The 15347-nt window shown below is 42.4% G+C and overlaps 2 protein-coding genes across 4 annotated transcripts; both read left to right on the top strand.

The window, feature by feature from the left end:
* Window positions 1-203: 203 nt before the first annotated feature.
* LOC105058104 (SNAP25 homologous protein SNAP32) lies at window positions 204-9942 on the top strand. 3 transcript variants are annotated; one of them, XM_010940903.2, is made up of 6 exons: window positions 204-329; window positions 5561-6151; window positions 7305-7398; window positions 7483-7610; window positions 8611-8708; window positions 9654-9942. In XM_010940903.2, the coding sequence occupies exons 2-6, from the start codon at window positions 5660-5662 to the stop codon at window positions 9751-9753; spliced, it is 912 nt and encodes a 303-aa protein (XP_010939205.1). In that variant the 5' UTR covers window positions 204-329; window positions 5561-5659; the 3' UTR covers window positions 9754-9942. The 3 variants fall into 3 exon arrangements, with proteins under 3 accessions (XP_010939205.1, XP_073107994.1, XP_029124287.1); XM_029268454.2 differs by lacking the exon at window positions 204-329 and adding an exon at window positions 1096-1249; XM_073251893.1 differs by lacking the exons at window positions 204-329; window positions 8611-8708 and adding an exon at window positions 369-1249.
* A 690-nt stretch (window positions 9943-10632) lies between these two features.
* Window positions 10633-12334, top strand: LOC105058095 (BAG family molecular chaperone regulator 8, chloroplastic). Its single transcript, XM_073251892.1, is given in 4 exon segments — window positions 10633-11132; window positions 11135-11186; window positions 11189-11427; window positions 11529-12334. Coding segments are annotated over 4 exon segments (1218 nt in total). The 5' UTR covers window positions 10633-10760; the 3' UTR covers window positions 12084-12334.
* Window positions 12335-15347: the final 3013 nt, after the last annotated feature.

The raw sequence follows: 15347 nt of genomic DNA, 5'->3' as shown, positions 1-15347 counted from the left end.
GCGACCAAACAAGGAGACAGAGTCCAACGGTCTAATTGTTCTAGCGCAGGCTCGCAGCGGGGGCAATAGAATATCTCAGCCGTCCTAATCTCTTTTTTAAAAATTCTAAAAATTACAGAAAAATTATATATAATAATATATCTAAATTTGTTGGACTGGGACCTCGTTCTCGGTTTCTTACCACTTTCGCAGCCTCGCTGCCCCATGTTGACGTGATCGCCGCGTGGGAGGCGAGGGAAAGCTTGTCTTTTTAACCTTACTCAGCCTTCGTTTCTTCGACTTGCCGTGGTGCTTAGAAACCTATCCTTCTGGGATTTTTTTTTTTCGAGGTACTTTTCTTTCTTTGAAATACTTATATTTGATTACTTTGATATCTTGGTTTCAGCGCGGGTTGGTGATCTCTGTTCTTGGTCGGGGCTTTTAAATTACTGTTTTATTGGTTATTTTTTGAGTTCTCGAAGAGATTGGGAAGAAATGGTTCCGTTCGGCCTAACTTTGATCGTCGTATTGGAAAGTGTTTCAGTTCTTGGAGTTGTCGCTCGCTTTGTAATTTTCGGTCCCAGTTCGATCTATAGTTTATAACCGGATCCATTAATGTTTTATTTGCTGATTTTTTTGAGCGTTTACAATTTCTCTTCCTTTTCTTCCTTTGGACTTTTTTTCTTGTTTCTTTTTTTGGGGAGATGGGGTTTAGGAAATAGGAAGTTTTGATTGTTTTCCGTTGATTTTATTTATTTCCGAATCATACCCATGTTTCAAAATTCTCCTTTTTTCTTTTTCTGATGTTGATGCTGATTCTGTGGCTAATGGATTCAGTTTCTGGGTTCTGATTGGCATCCCCTTTTTTGATTCTGGAGGCTTTTACCTTTTTACTGATGGTGATGCTGTAATTTCTCCTTTGTTTTTTCCAAAAGAAATTCTTGTATGGGCTGAAAATTTGCTAGTCTGGGTTTTTATCAGAATCACGTGTCTTTTATTATCTTTGTAGCTACTTTCGTTTCTAAATTCCTGAATCTAGGGTTTGCTCTGCTCTTATCTATCTCTGTTCTTATCACTTATTAATGTTTCTATTATATGATCTTTTCTCGGAGAGAGAGAGAGAGAGAGAGAGAGAGAGAGAGAGTAAGGTATCTAATTTATACAAGCTTTTTATCTTAGTGCCTGCTCCATTTGTATTTGTAACCGTTGGTGATTGGTATTTGCATCAAGATGAAAAGCTGAAGCAAGGGAGCTACTATTCCTTTTTGAAGTATTTTTGTATTCTAAAATTTAATATCAGATTTCAATCGCAGTTCTTTCTTGATTCACATCTATTGAATATCTGATGCTTGGTTATTCATTTCAATTGTTATTGCTTTTAATTTCCAGCTTCTTCTGCTACAGAATTGTTACTCTTTGGTTTTCAACATATGTACTTGAATATGCTTCAGATTTTTCATCGATATGTCCTTATATTGTGGTCACTGATGTTTCTGAGTATACATTTTGTTGGGTGGATGTCTGATCTGGACACTACCTTCCAAGACCTTTTCAGTACCATGCGATGCAGCAAGAAGAAAGAAGAAACAAAACAAAAAGAAAAAATAATCAAAATACGTGGATCAGCCACAAAAGAGCTCACTTCCACAGGACATGCAAACTTCATTATGAAAAAGAAATTTTACAAGAGGAGACCTCACCCTCAACTCTTGTACACCCAATTCTCTCTCACTAGAAATTTTTCTCACAAAAGCTCTCTCTCTCTTGGAAGACCCCCTAAACCCCTGCCTGGCGACCGCTGTCCAGGAGCCTCCTACTCCTTATCTCTCAGCACTTCCGCCTCTCTCTTCTCTCTTCTTGGGTTCTGCGCGGCTGAGAAAACAAACCACACCTCTCTCTGTTCGTCACAGGCTTTTTTAAAGGCTTAAACTGGGTTTAAACCTAATTAGATTAGGTTTAGGTCTCCTTAACAAATCAAATCATGCTCCTGAACCGTCGGATAGTCACTGGGAATTCACTGGGCTGTTCGATCGCGACCGGTCCATAGAATAGTGCCGTGGACCGCATGAAACGCGTGGGAAACACCCACGTGGTCCACAGGCCAAGCCGTGGACCACCCGGTCCACGGTGGATCGGTGTAAAGGGCCAGGCAGGCCGCCTGGGCCTGGGTCGGTCCGCGCGCGTGGGCCCGCGCACGGGCTAGGCCGTGCGCCCGACTGCGCCACCCGCCCGCCGCCGCCTGCGGCCACGCCGCCACCGCCGCCGCCCGCCGCTGGCGGTCCTCCACCGCCTCGAGTCTCGTGCCGACTTCAAAAGCTCGTATCTCCTTCGTCCGAGCTCCGTTTCGGATGATCTTGATCTCGTTGGATTCTATTTTTCGCCACGAACCTCGCTGTGGGCTCAATGTGGGCTGAATCTTAAGGCATCAAATCCTAACAATCTCCACCTCGACTCGATATTCAGCCTCCTCCAAACTCCGAGAGCTTCTGGATCTCCTCGCCCCCATGCTCTGGAACAATCGCCTGCTGATCATGGATGGGCAAATATGGGAGTCGAGCCAGACTGCTCGATCCCATCTCCGTCGTATGCTGTGCTCCTCCTGACCTGAGACCTGCTCGGGGCATCATCCTGCGGCAATAGGAATCTCACCTTGCGACGTCGCCTCTCATCCTCCCGAGTCTCCTGTCTCGTGCCCGATCCGCCTCCTAGAGCTCCACCTCGCTCTGGACTCCACCTGGCTCCCGAAGCTCCACCTCGCACTGGGCTCCCCGCCAGGTAATAATGTCCTCTGTTCTCCTTCTTCCCCTCCAGCATAATCCTATTGCCGCGTAGCACCCTCAGAATTTCTCCACCAGCTACCGTCCTGTAGCCTCTCGAATCCAGTCTGCTAAGTGAGATAAGATTTTGCCTGAAATCGGATATATATCGGACCTCCCCCAATCTCCTCACTGCACCGTCATGTGTCCTCTAGCTGACCGTCTCAATGCCTCTGATCGCACAGCTCGATCCATCCGACAGATATACAGTACCCTCACTGTTCTTCAGAGAGTCAAACTGCTCTTCTCTGCAACATATATGATAGGGGCATACAGAATCTAATATCCACTGCTGGGAAGAAGTAGATTCCTCGTCAGATATCTCAAAGACATCTCCATCTGAATTGCTGCCGGCCGTCGCTATAGCAGCCACTGTCTGATTTTTGAGTTGAGGGCAATTTCTGGCTAGATGCCCTAACTCCTCACACCGGTAACACCTGGTTTTGCTCAAGTCCCTCCTGGACTTAGACCGCCCTCGTTGCGATCTCCTGTTGCTCCGTCTACCGCCTCCTGCTCCTCCAGAAGCCACCAAAGCTGAGCTATCGCCACCTGAGCTCGAAGCTGGGTTCTCCCTCCTGAGAACCTCGTTCTGGAGTATCGCCGCGGTGACCTCGTCCATCTTGATAGTGCTCTTCCCCACTAGAAGAGCAGTCACCAAGACTCGTACGAAGGGGGAAGCGACGCTAGCAAAACCAGCGCCCTGGTCTTCTCTTCAACATTCTCGCCAATGCTAAGGAGGTCGGTGAGGATCTTCTGGAAGTGGCTTAGATGCTCCTGCACGCTCTGTCCCTCAGTCATCCGCAGTTAGTAGAACTGCCTCCAGAGGAAAAGAGTGTTGGTGAGAGACTTCACCATATACAACTCCTCGAGCTTTGACCACAGTACCGTCGGGGAAGTCTCGCTCAGCACATGGATCACCACCTCATCCGTCAGGTACATGCGGATAGTACTCACCGCCTGCATCTGTAGCCGTTTCCAATCCCGCACCTCCATGGTGGTCGGCTTCTCATTGCACAAGAGAGCATCGATCAACCCCTGTTGGATGAGCACGTCCTTCACCCTTGCCTGCCACAAGGAGAAATTGCTCTTACCATCGAACTTGTTGATTTCCATCTTGATTGTTCATGTTTTCTCCATCTTCAGTCTTGCTCACCACTACTGCAATCTGCGTCCTTGTACCGCCTTGCTCTGATACTACTTGTTGGGTGGATGTCTGGCCTAGACACCACCTTCCAAAACGTTTTCAGTACCATGCGATACAGCAAGAAGAAAGAAGAAATAAAATAAAAAGAAAAAACAATCAAAATATGTGGATCAGCCACAAAAGGGCTCGCCTCCACGGGGCATGCAAACTTCACTATAAAAAGAAATTTTACAAGAGAAGACCTCACCCTCAACCCTTGTACATCCAATTCTCTCTCACTAGAAGTTTTCCTCACAAAAGCTCTCTCTCTCTTGGAAGACCCCCTGAATCCCTGCCTGACGACCGCTATCCAAGAGCCTCCTGCTCCTTGTCTCTCAGCGCTTCCGCCTCTCTCTTCTCTCTTCTCTCTTCTTGGGTTCTGCGCGGCTGAGAAAACGAACCACATCTCTCTCTGTTCGTCACAGGCCCTTTTAAAGGCTTAAACTGGGTTTAAACCTAATTAGATTAGGTTTAGGTCTCCTTAACAAGCCAAATCATGCTTCTGAACCGTCAGATCATCATCGGGAACTCACTGGACCGTTCGATCGCGATCGGTCCACGGAATAGTATCGTGGACCGCGTGAAACGCGTGGGAAACACCCACGCGTCCACAGGCCCAGCCTGGGACCGCCCGATCCATGGTGGACCGGTGTAAAGGGCCAGGCAGGCCGCCTGGGCCTGGGCCGGCCCACGCGCGCGGGCCCGCGCACGGGCTGGGCCGCGCGCCCGGCTGAGCCGCCCGCCCGCTTGGGTCGCGCGTCCCGCACGCCTGGGTCACGCATCCCGCACGCCGCCGCTTGCGGCCGCATGGCTGCCGCCTGCTGCCGGCGGTCCTCCGGCGCCTCGAGTCTCGTGCCGACTTCAAAAGCTCGTATCTCCTTCATCTGAGCTCCGTTTCAGGTGATCTTGGTCTCGTTGGACTCCGTTTTTCGCCGCGAATCTCGCTGTGGGCTCAATGTGGGCTGAATCTCGAGGCGTCAAATCCTAACACTTTTGATCCTCTTGATTATGTTTTTAAAATCGCTTTTATAATTTTTTGGATTTTTCTTTCTACGATGCTTGCATTCATTGCCACATAAATTAATTCTAAAGTCAGCTAACAATATTTTTCTAATACCTGATATGCGGCATATGCCTGTTAATTTTCCTATCTCAAATGCGCAGCTTCTTGACACTCTTCTGTAATACCTGATGTTATTATTTTTCTTCTTCCCCCTTGACTCCACTATCTTATCTGCTGTTTCTTCATATCATATTGATTTCGGTGATGCTTTTAACCTGTCCTTGTTCTTTCTTTTCCATCACTTTGATCCGTTTACTTAATTAATGCATTTGGTATGCTAACTTTTTCCTCATCATCACTATACCGGTTTTAATTTGATCTTTATCTTGTTCAGGCACTTCACTCTTTTATATAGACATTTTCTTTCATCTTGTTTGTGACATTATTTTTGTGTTTACCTCCTTATCTCCACCTCCTTTGGTCTGATATTATGTTTGTGTTGTTTAAGTAACATCTTTTCCAAATTCAATGTTGGATAGCATTGATGTTATACACTAATAGTTTTTCTTGTGCTGACAGGAATAACATTGACAGATTCCTGTGGTGATTAGAGTTTCACGGTTTCTTTACTGCTTGTATTGATATCTGTCAGCATTTTCAGCAAGCACTGGTGTTGACATGTCTAAAATTAGCACAATGAGGACACCTATGTCTAAGGCCTCTAAGCAACGTTCTGCCAATCCTGGCTTTTTGGGTTCCAATCCTTTTGATTCTGATTCGGAATTAGACTTGAATCACAAGACTGCAAGAGCTTCCTCAGCCCCTGTGGTTAGTGAGGCAAATAAGAAAAGCTCCCAATCTGGTTACAGTGAGGATGAAGGAAGAGGTACTTCTTCTTCATCATCATATTCAGGCTTTTCATCTGCAAGAAACAAATATAAGAATGACTTCCGTGACTCCGGGGGTTTGGAAAACCAGTCTGTGCAAGAGCTAGAAAATTATGCTGTATACAAAGCTGAGGAAACTACACAGAAAGTAAATGGCTGTTTGAAGATTGCTGAAGAGATGAGAGATGATGCTTCAAGGACTCTCGTCACCCTGCATCAGCAGGGCCAGCAGATTAATCGGACTCATCTAACTGCCATAGATATTGATCATGAACTTAGTAGGGTATGCTTTCATTACTTGATGCTGTTTTCTGTTGAAAATAGGTCTTTTTGAACATGATAATCTAGCAAGATATGAAGCCCTTTACCTTTGTAAACTTGTAGGGTTATGGTTACTTTGTTTTTTCTTCTCCAGCAATAAGGCACAAGATTAATTCATAAGATCTTGTGTTATACTTTATAAGACTCTTGTTCTTCTGAGGTTCTGTTTCTTAAATTACTATGTTGGTGGGAGTGGATAACATTTCATGCCATTTTTCCTATTATATGCTATAGAATTGTTAAAATAGAAAGCTGCTATTTCCCTTATTATTTTTTTTCATCCCAAGTCTGATTTTAAGCTTCCTCTCTTCCTGAATCGCAGCTTTAAGATAAGAATTAGAAAACTTTATCATATGGCAGCAATGTATCTAATAGTTCAATATTAGCTGACATTTGGCATTGCTGCTGACATTGTGAGTTTTGAATTAGCTGCAGAGACACTTCCTAGTTGTTGGTATCTTTTGGTGAATCATGGGTGAAGAAAGTAAATCATTAAACATTTAATGAGTGCGAGCCTGTAAAATAGGATTTGGCCCCTATCTAGGAGTTATCTTTGCCTTTTCTATTTGCCAGGGGGGTTTGGAATAAGTTGTATTGGTAGGGATGCTAGTTGGAGCAATACTTATGCCATTGCTTTATTTTAGCACCTTATAGAGATGATACCTCATACGGTTCCACTCATCGTAATATAAGTCCCATCTCAAGCCTAAATCATCTAAACTTGATGTATTTGTGTGGCTTTCACTCTATCATTGCCCAAAGATGAGAAATGCAGATCCTTTTTTTTTCCTTTCCTTTTTTCTCCTCCTGTAAACAGAAATTATGCAAATGCTTGTTATGCAGCTTATTCTATTTTAAGCTTAGTATTAAGGCCACTTGTTTATTGAAATTTGATGAATTAGTTGATTTGAGAAATATATGGTATTACAAATTTTCTTGATTGTTTGTTCATTAATTTGTTTTAAGATTTGCTGCAACTTGAAGGGATTGCCCTTTGTTAAAGATCCCAACTTCTCCAACCTAAACAAGATGGGATGTGCAGCAAGGCATTCAAGTTAGGTTCCCCTCTAATCACGGATCCCTTCCTAATGCATGCATTGTTTCTTTTTTTCCAGGGTGAAAAGCTTTTGGGAAGTCTTGGGGGAATTTTCTCCAAGACATGGAAGCCAAAGAAAAATCGTGAAATAAAGGGGCCTGCTTTAACAAGAGGTAAATCTTAAATAAAACGTGACCGGGTGATATAACTTAGTTATAGGTTCTCTAATTTGGTCAACCTATGCAACCTATACGCAGATGATTCTTTTATACGAAAGGGTAGCCACATGGAGCAAAGACAAAAATTGGGATTATCAGGTCCTTTGCCTCGGTCCAATCCTCGAACTTTTCCTTCTGATCCGACATCTGCACTGGAGAAAGTTGAGGTATAGCTGATAGTAGTGTTGGAAAATTTTTAATTATTAGTATTATAATTTTATGTTTGATACTTAATTAATAGCTTTCTACACACAATAAATATATAAATTAAGATTGATGTTACCCGATTCGAGGCATGTTTGAAAAGCGCTTCCTTTAGAGTAGAATTTGCCCTGCCCAGATGCAAACAGTTGATGGGGTCTACTCCCAAGATACAACGAACCACTTTGCGTTCCCTTGAAGTGCACTCTAACAAAAGACAATGAGAGTCGAACCCGAACTAGCCAAATCCAGATGCGTTAAAAATCAGCAAATTTGATTGAAATAATTTCTCCCTCAATCCTCTTTATGTGACATAACATTCTTTTCAAATGCTTAATAGACTTCACTCAATTTGTACTCTCAACTCTCTCTCCTAATCTCGGATGGAAGGGGATGTTGTTCTGATGGAGAAGTATGATCTTTTTCTTATTTATAGATATGAAAAGGTGAGTATGATTAAATGCTCACTAGATACATCCCCTTACTAATCTATCCGTTCATCAAGAGTGGGATCCTGCAGCTTCTTTAGCGACGTAACCCGATCTCCAGACAGTAAGATCCGTTATCGTTTCGCTTCGCCTGCTCTACTTCTCATCGTATTCCGTATAGCTGTACTTCCCGACTTCTTATCTGAGTACACCATATGGTAGGAAGGATGGCTGAGTGGCTTAAGGCATTGGTTTGCTAAATCGACAAGGGGGACAGACCTCGAACTACAAACTAGTCCTGTGTGGAAGTAATGCATCTTTACGTGATAATGCATTACGGGGAGAAAGCGACGTTTAAGATATCTCGTAACAAAAAGATATGTTTGTAGAGAGGAGAGAGAAATAAAGATAAAATTCTAAATCTTATCTTTTTTGAAAATCAAGGAATCTGAATTAAAGAAGTTGTTTATATTTATGGGATTCTTTAAAAAATCAAAATTTTGAATTAAAAAAAAATATTATCTGGTTTGTTCAACAGGTAGAGAAGGCCAAGCAAGATGATACCCTTTCCGATTTAAGTAACTTGTTGGGCGAGCTGAAGGACATGGCTACTGACATGGGTGCTGAGATAGAGAGGTCAGTTGTCTGTTTCTTTCCTGTACATCTTTTGTCATCTTGGCCTCGCCTCGGTTTCAATTTGAAGTACTTTTAGTTGCTGATTTTGGTTAGATGCTTGTTTCATTTATATGACCTCAGCCCTGAGCTGAAGCCAATCCCTGTTGATGATCCGCATCTTACTAGATATGTATATATGGTAGAGTTCTGCATTTTGGGGAAGAAATGTGGTGTAGAACGGCTTTATGGTAAAGAAAAGGTGGTAAGGTTGGCAGTGGTGCCTGCCTGAAGTTTACTTTGAATGATAGCATAGATGAATAGTAAGAACAACAATACTTGAACCTTTATTCTCATCAACTTGATGTGTGCATCGCGTAGCATTGTGAGCTTGTATCCTCTCAGTTGCAGTCTGTCCTGTTCAATCACCAATTATTTTCATATTACATCATGGGATACACCTGAATTCAAATGAGTGTTTGAACTCGTGAGGTGCGGAGAATATTGAGGATTGGATCTCATTATTATATCATATGGGTATCCTTTGTGTGTCGTTGAATCATCTTCCTGCTATGCATTGTTCTTTCCCCTGCCTCCTTTGCATGGAACTTTAGTTGATGACTTTGAGTGAACTCATTTTGTACAGGAAAATGCTTTTCAGATAATTACTGAGGCACATTTGTATTATTGGTGTTGCTAGATGTTTTATGGCATAATAAGCTACTTAGTGGACATTGATGGCATGTGTGATCTTATCCAAGCATTTCATTTCTGGTGAAACTATTTTCTGTTCGAGATAAAATTAACAAAAATAGGCCACCTGACACTAAATGCTGCATTAAAGCATAATGTTTTGAGCATAGGCTACATTATTTGTTTATTTTTATCATTTCCAATCTCAGTGAGATCCCACACCCCCCCCCTCTTTTCTGCTAAATTGGATTTGATTGTTTTGTTTGGTAATTGCAGGCAAACCAAAGCTATGGATAATATGCAAGATGATGTCGATGAACTAAATTTCAGAGTGAAAGGAGCAAACATTCGAGGGCGTCGGCTGCTTGGGAAATAGATCGCTAATGTTTGAAAGAATCTTTATTGAAGACACAAGCTGGTTTTCAGCAACTGTCTGTGACCTTGACTGGGGCATCATACTTTATCATGACATTTTACCCATTGTATTAAATTGGCTCATGCCGGTTGTATGCGTACATAATTGATCTGATTGCATTAATTGCATGCTTTTATGCTTCCTTGTGAAGTTTACCACTTTTTACAATTTGCATCATGGTAAGAGTTAGATTTCCTATGGAAAACCATGATCTAAAGGGAAAGAAAAACAAGCTTAAATTTTTTATCTAGAATCAAGAATGGATTATAGGTTCCTGACACTATACTAAAATCAGAGCTACGTTATGTGCTTTATTAAGAAAGTTATGAATCATGAAACATTGATTTATAAACGGATGTCTCAAAGTGACTCAATTGATGGGAATGCAAAACAGTGAAAAAAGAGAATGGCATTGCTGAGGCTGAGATCTGATTTGCTTCTCTGTAATTGTATGATGCTTTGAATGCAAAGAGGGATCTTTTCCACTGAATAATGTGTGGGATCCATGGGTCCTCTGCTATCCTGCAATTCGAACATTTGTTAATCCAGGTTATAACAGTGATGGAATGAATCCCTTCAATCCAAGCTTGCTTTGCTTTGGAATGTGATTCTTTTGTAGAGGAGAAATTACAGTGGGCCGTCTTACATTCTTACATGTTTAATGTCATTGCAATAGAAAATAAGAATTGAAGAGAGGACCAATAGGAGATATCTTTAATCTGGGAGCAAAAAAAAACCAGCTTGGGAAAGACAACCCCACCTTGATAAATTAACTAATTCTCCCATTGATTTCATTCCCCTAGGTTTGCTGAAAGGGACCATCTCATTATCTCCATCTGATCCCATCTCCCTTGACCTTCCGGCCATATAAAAATCATCCCAAAATAGGCCTCCTCATCTGACTCACTTTTTCTCCAGCAGCCGCCTTGTGCTCTCTCTCTCAGCCCTTCCACCTATCCCTCTCTCAGATGCCTTCCCCTCACCACCACCACAGCCACCAATGCTCCTGCTGCTGCTCTTGTTCCTCCTGCTGTTCCTCCTTCTCCACCCCCTCTCTTCCCCCTCTCTTCACCTCTGATCAACTCCTTCAAGCCCTCACCACGCAACTTCTACTCCAATCCCAATCCCAATCCCAATCCCCTCCTCATATCTACTCCCATCACTATCTCAAATCCCAACACCCCTTGTACCAACCCTCACCCCCAACACATCAGCAGTCAAAGGATCACCACCATGACCACCAGACTCACCCTCTTCTCCACTCCCTTCTTCGCCGCGTCGCCGCCCTCGAATCCTCTCTTTCCCACCTCTCTTCCCCTTCTCCCCCCCTCTCCCCCCGTCTTCTTCTCCTCCTCATCCACGACCCTCGCCGGCGTCTCGTCCGCCGTCTTCTTCTTCTCCTCCTCCTCCTCTCGCCCTTCTCTTCGAGATGCGGCGGCGAGGACCATCCAGGCCCGCTTCCGTCTCTTCCTGGTGCGGCGGTCCCAGACCCTTCGCCACCTCAAACGCCTTGCCTCCATCAAATCCCACGCCGCCGCCCTCCGATCCTCGCTCTCGGACCAGACGGCCCGCCGCGATCCCAGAGCTCTCTCCGAGAGGGCCATGGACCTCCTCCTCCAGCTCGATTCCATCCAGGTGAGCCAAATAGAAAAAAAAAAAAAAAAAGATTTTTTTTTTTTTTTTTTGTTGATTGGATCCAGAATCTTTATTGATTTCCTTCTTTCATTTGGTGGCAGAGTGGTGATCCGATGATTCGGGAAGGGAAACGGTCGATCAGCCGAGAGTTGGTCAGAATTTTGGAGTTTGTGGACAAGGTGTTGGTGAAAGAGCACGAGTTGTCTCTCAGAGCAATGGAGATCGTGGACATTGGCACTAACGGAACCGAAGGATTTGAAGGAGTCGCTAGGGCTCCTGCGGATGATGAGGTGCTTCTACAATCTACCAAGCCGGCGAAAAAAGTGAGCTTTTTTGAGAATGGGAGGGGATCTAGGGCTTCTGCTGGCGCTCCTGAACCATTTTCAGAGGATTATGAAGAATGCAGTGATCGTGGTCTTCAGAGAGATCACGCAGAGAGATTTGGAAGGGCAGTCGCGGGAATCAGGATAGTGGAGCATTCGGAACCAGAAGAAAGGATTCACCAGCCAAATGATGATGAGAGGAGCTCCGAAAGTGGCTCTGAGAATGGAGATAGATATAGAAATGGTGGCAAGTTCCGCGGTCAGAATGGCGGTTTGGGTGGTCTCTCTGCTCCCTTGCCTGTCCAAATGGAGCAGAGGACAAGAGTACAGTGATTGCACTACATCTCCTTAGGTTATTCATTCGCATCTATGATTTCACCACGGCTGGTTGCCTTTGCCCGTCCTTCGCCTCTTGGGAAGGTAAGAGAAGAGCTGTTGTTTCGTTGTTGTGTCATTATTGATTTTGTTCTGTAGGCTTGGCTAAGCGACTGTTGTACTTCTGAACTGCCCTTTGGGCTAATCGTTTCAGGCATGAATGTTGTCCCACTTCTGATAATCTAATCTCATTGTTGGTGATTTACTTATGTTTTGTTCTCTTCTCCTCCTGCTATCATATTCTTGGCCAGGGGTAAGTAATTGCTGCAGTAGGGTCTAGTTGGTGATGGCAAGGTGTTGTCTGCTAGCTTGAAGACTCCCAGATGTAGTTGTTCCTTTAAAATCCACCAATTAGGATGCCTCGGAGCTCATTCAGTTACACTGTCTATGGATATGTGAAGTTTACTACCCTTACACAACGTTGAAACGGGCTATTGTTTCATTAATTTTTGATCAAGGCAGTTGCTTTCTTGGTATAGTTGGGTTTTGAGAGGACTCATCAGTGTATTCTGATTGTATCTAATTAGACTTGAGTACATCACAGATCTTATTTCTTAAGCAAGAAGGTTGCATACCTCAGATTGTTGGAGTCTTAGAGACCTTTTAATGGCCAAAGATTTTCCAAGTGTTCTTACTGTAATACAGAAAGCAGATTTTATATGGAGGATAACCATAGAATAATAAATTAATCTGGAGGTCAAATTCAACATTTGAATATCTACCAAAGTGAATTGAAGTTATGACTTCGTTCCATTTGTTGGCTGGTTTCAGCTTGCTCATAGGCTTGTTCTGATTATCAGCTCTTGATATGAGGAGCTCTTATGGCACTATATATAATGGAAACAGATATAGACATGGTGGATTCACTGGGATCAAAATAGGAGTTTGGGTTTCTCTGTTTTGAAGGTCATGCGTGAGATTTAGTCCCCATCGAGTAAATAGTATGAGAAGCAAGGGTTGATATGCATGGTTGTGCTCAAAACCTGGTAGCTTAAGCTTTTGGGTGAAGTAGGGTACCCACCCACATATGTATCAAGGTCTCCTGCATTGGCTTCCCATCTCCCTGACAATCTGTTTCCTTGCTGGTTCAGAATGGGAGATTATTATCTCATGGCAATGTGTTTCTCTATTGTATTCTTGTCAGTTTTGTTATGCAGGATAGTAGAATTAGCAACCTGGTTTGTACTTCCAAAGTGTCCTTGGATAGTTGTTCTCTATGTGAACATTGTCCCACTTTTCATAGTCTGAATCACATTTTTGCTGATTTATTCATGCATCTGGAGTTATTCTTCTGTATTTTTGCTTCCGGGTTTCTACTTTCATGGTCTTGGGCATGGCTATGTAATTCTTTTACTAAAATCTAGTTGCTCCTCTAGTTTCTTAAATTCCTTGAGTGAAGATGCCCAGGGCCCTTCTAGCACCCAGAGTAAGTCTAGGTTAAAAGAAATTTTGCACTTCATACCATTGGTTAAGTTTGTGAAACATGGCCTCTGCTTACGTGAAAATAAGCTTCTTATCTCTCTTATGCAAGGCAGGTTGCAATCTTTAATTAGTTTCAGTTTAAAGAAGTTACTCTCTTGGTATCAGATTATGAGAGGACTGGTCATAATTTTGATTGTTTTTCATAGACTTGAAAACATTACAAATCACAAGTGAGAACTTTTAGGTCTCAGATTGTTAGAACATGTCTCACGACTACAGATGTTTTAAATATTCTCGTTTTCAGTGTATAAATTGATGTTATGCCAATACATGGCAAAATCCAGCTTAAAGAAAAATTAATGTTCGAAATCTACTGAAGCCAATTGAGTCTTGCAAGTCTGTTGCACTGCAGGTTAAATTCTGGTACAGAGATCATTGGACCAGCTTGAGTTTGTCCTTGCCATTTTTTTATTCAAGGCACAAACTAACATCCATCTTTTTAGAAGATTAAGTTTGTTCTGCATCTATAGACTAGGTGGAGTTAAAAAAATTATGCTGGAGACAAAGTTTTCCCCCAATATCTATGCTTGCTTTTATAAGGTCATCTGAAGAGCTTTTGTCTTAAACTAGATTCCAACTATGAGAAGAAAAAACAAAATTTATAAAGATTGAAATAGGATTATGTTTCCACCCTCAACATTGACAGATTCTCCTGTTCTCCTTGCAGTCATTTGATCCATTCAGATTATGAGTATAAAACAAGCATAATATATCAGTTCATAGATTTAATTATGCCCAAAATCTTAGAACTGTAGTTCATTGTCAAAACTTGCAGGAGGAACAAGTTTTGGCCACTGTATGCAAGAAATGTGAATATAATAATTCCATAACTGATTATCCCTTAATCGCTGAAACCAAAAAAATGTATTATAACTTTTCAGACCTACAGGTGTGATCGCCCCCCTGGTTCCTTTTCCTGTCTTCCCAAATTACAATTTAAAAAAAAAGGGGTACTAACTTACTAACTCACTGTTCGCCTTATCTCATGTAGTAAAAAGAAAAGAAAGTACTAACACATGGTTCTCCAAGGTACATATTTCTACTAATATTACCTAGGACTTGAGGACAGCAACACAAGCAGCCATCTTAGTTCTTAGCTTCGACATCAGATATGCCATAAGTGATTTATCACTAACTCGCAAGAATTTCCTTGTGAGTTGGGATCCTCTCTAGTCCATGGTTAGACATGAGGCTCTAGCCATAGGGATGGCAAAATCGACCCGACCCGATGGGTATGCACCCTACCCAAACTCCATCAAACCCAAAAAATAAGGTTTGACCGGATTTGGGTAAAATCCGAAAACTGTAGTACGGGTATAGATAGGGTATGAGTAGTATTGTTTTCTATCCGAACTAGAACCCAAATCTGATCCGTATCTACGGATATGGATAATATCCGAACTCATATCCGAATATATATGTTTATAATTCTGTTTTGATAATTCTATTTTGTTTGATAATATGCATAAAATTATTTTGGTTGTTTATATGTTCTATGTTGAATTGTAATTCTATTTTTATGTTTGATTTCTATAAATCTGGACTTATAAATTATGTTCTATGTTGAATTGATAATTCTATTTTGGTTGATAATGTGCATAAAATTATTTTGGTTGTTTATTTTTTTGGGTATGGGATGGATGTGGGGCGGGTATGGATTGAGTATAGAGAAATGGGTTACCCATGGATATCCCGAGTTCATTGGGTATGGAGATGGGTATCTCTTTTCTTATCCGATCG

Source organism: Elaeis guineensis, chromosome 2, assembly GCF_000442705.2.
Source record: "Elaeis guineensis isolate ETL-2024a chromosome 2, EG11, whole genome shotgun sequence".
Taxonomy (NCBI): Eukaryota; Viridiplantae; Streptophyta; class Magnoliopsida; order Arecales; family Arecaceae; genus Elaeis; species Elaeis guineensis.
Note: the sequence above shows the minus strand (reverse complement) of the source record. Positions and strands in the feature narration are given on the sequence as shown.

Coding starts and splice junctions, on each gene's coding strand:
- LOC105058104 (XM_010940903.2), top strand. CDS start 5,660: ATGTCTAAAATTAGCACAATGAGGACACCTATGTCTAAGGCCTCTAAG. Junction 7,399..7,482: donor GGGGCCTGCTTTAACAAGAG/GTAAATCTTAAA, acceptor ACCTATACGCAG/ATGATTCTTTTATACGAAAG. Junction 8,709..9,653: donor ATGGGTGCTGAGATAGAGAG/GTCAGTTGTCTG, acceptor TGGTAATTGCAG/GCAAACCAAAGCTATGGATA.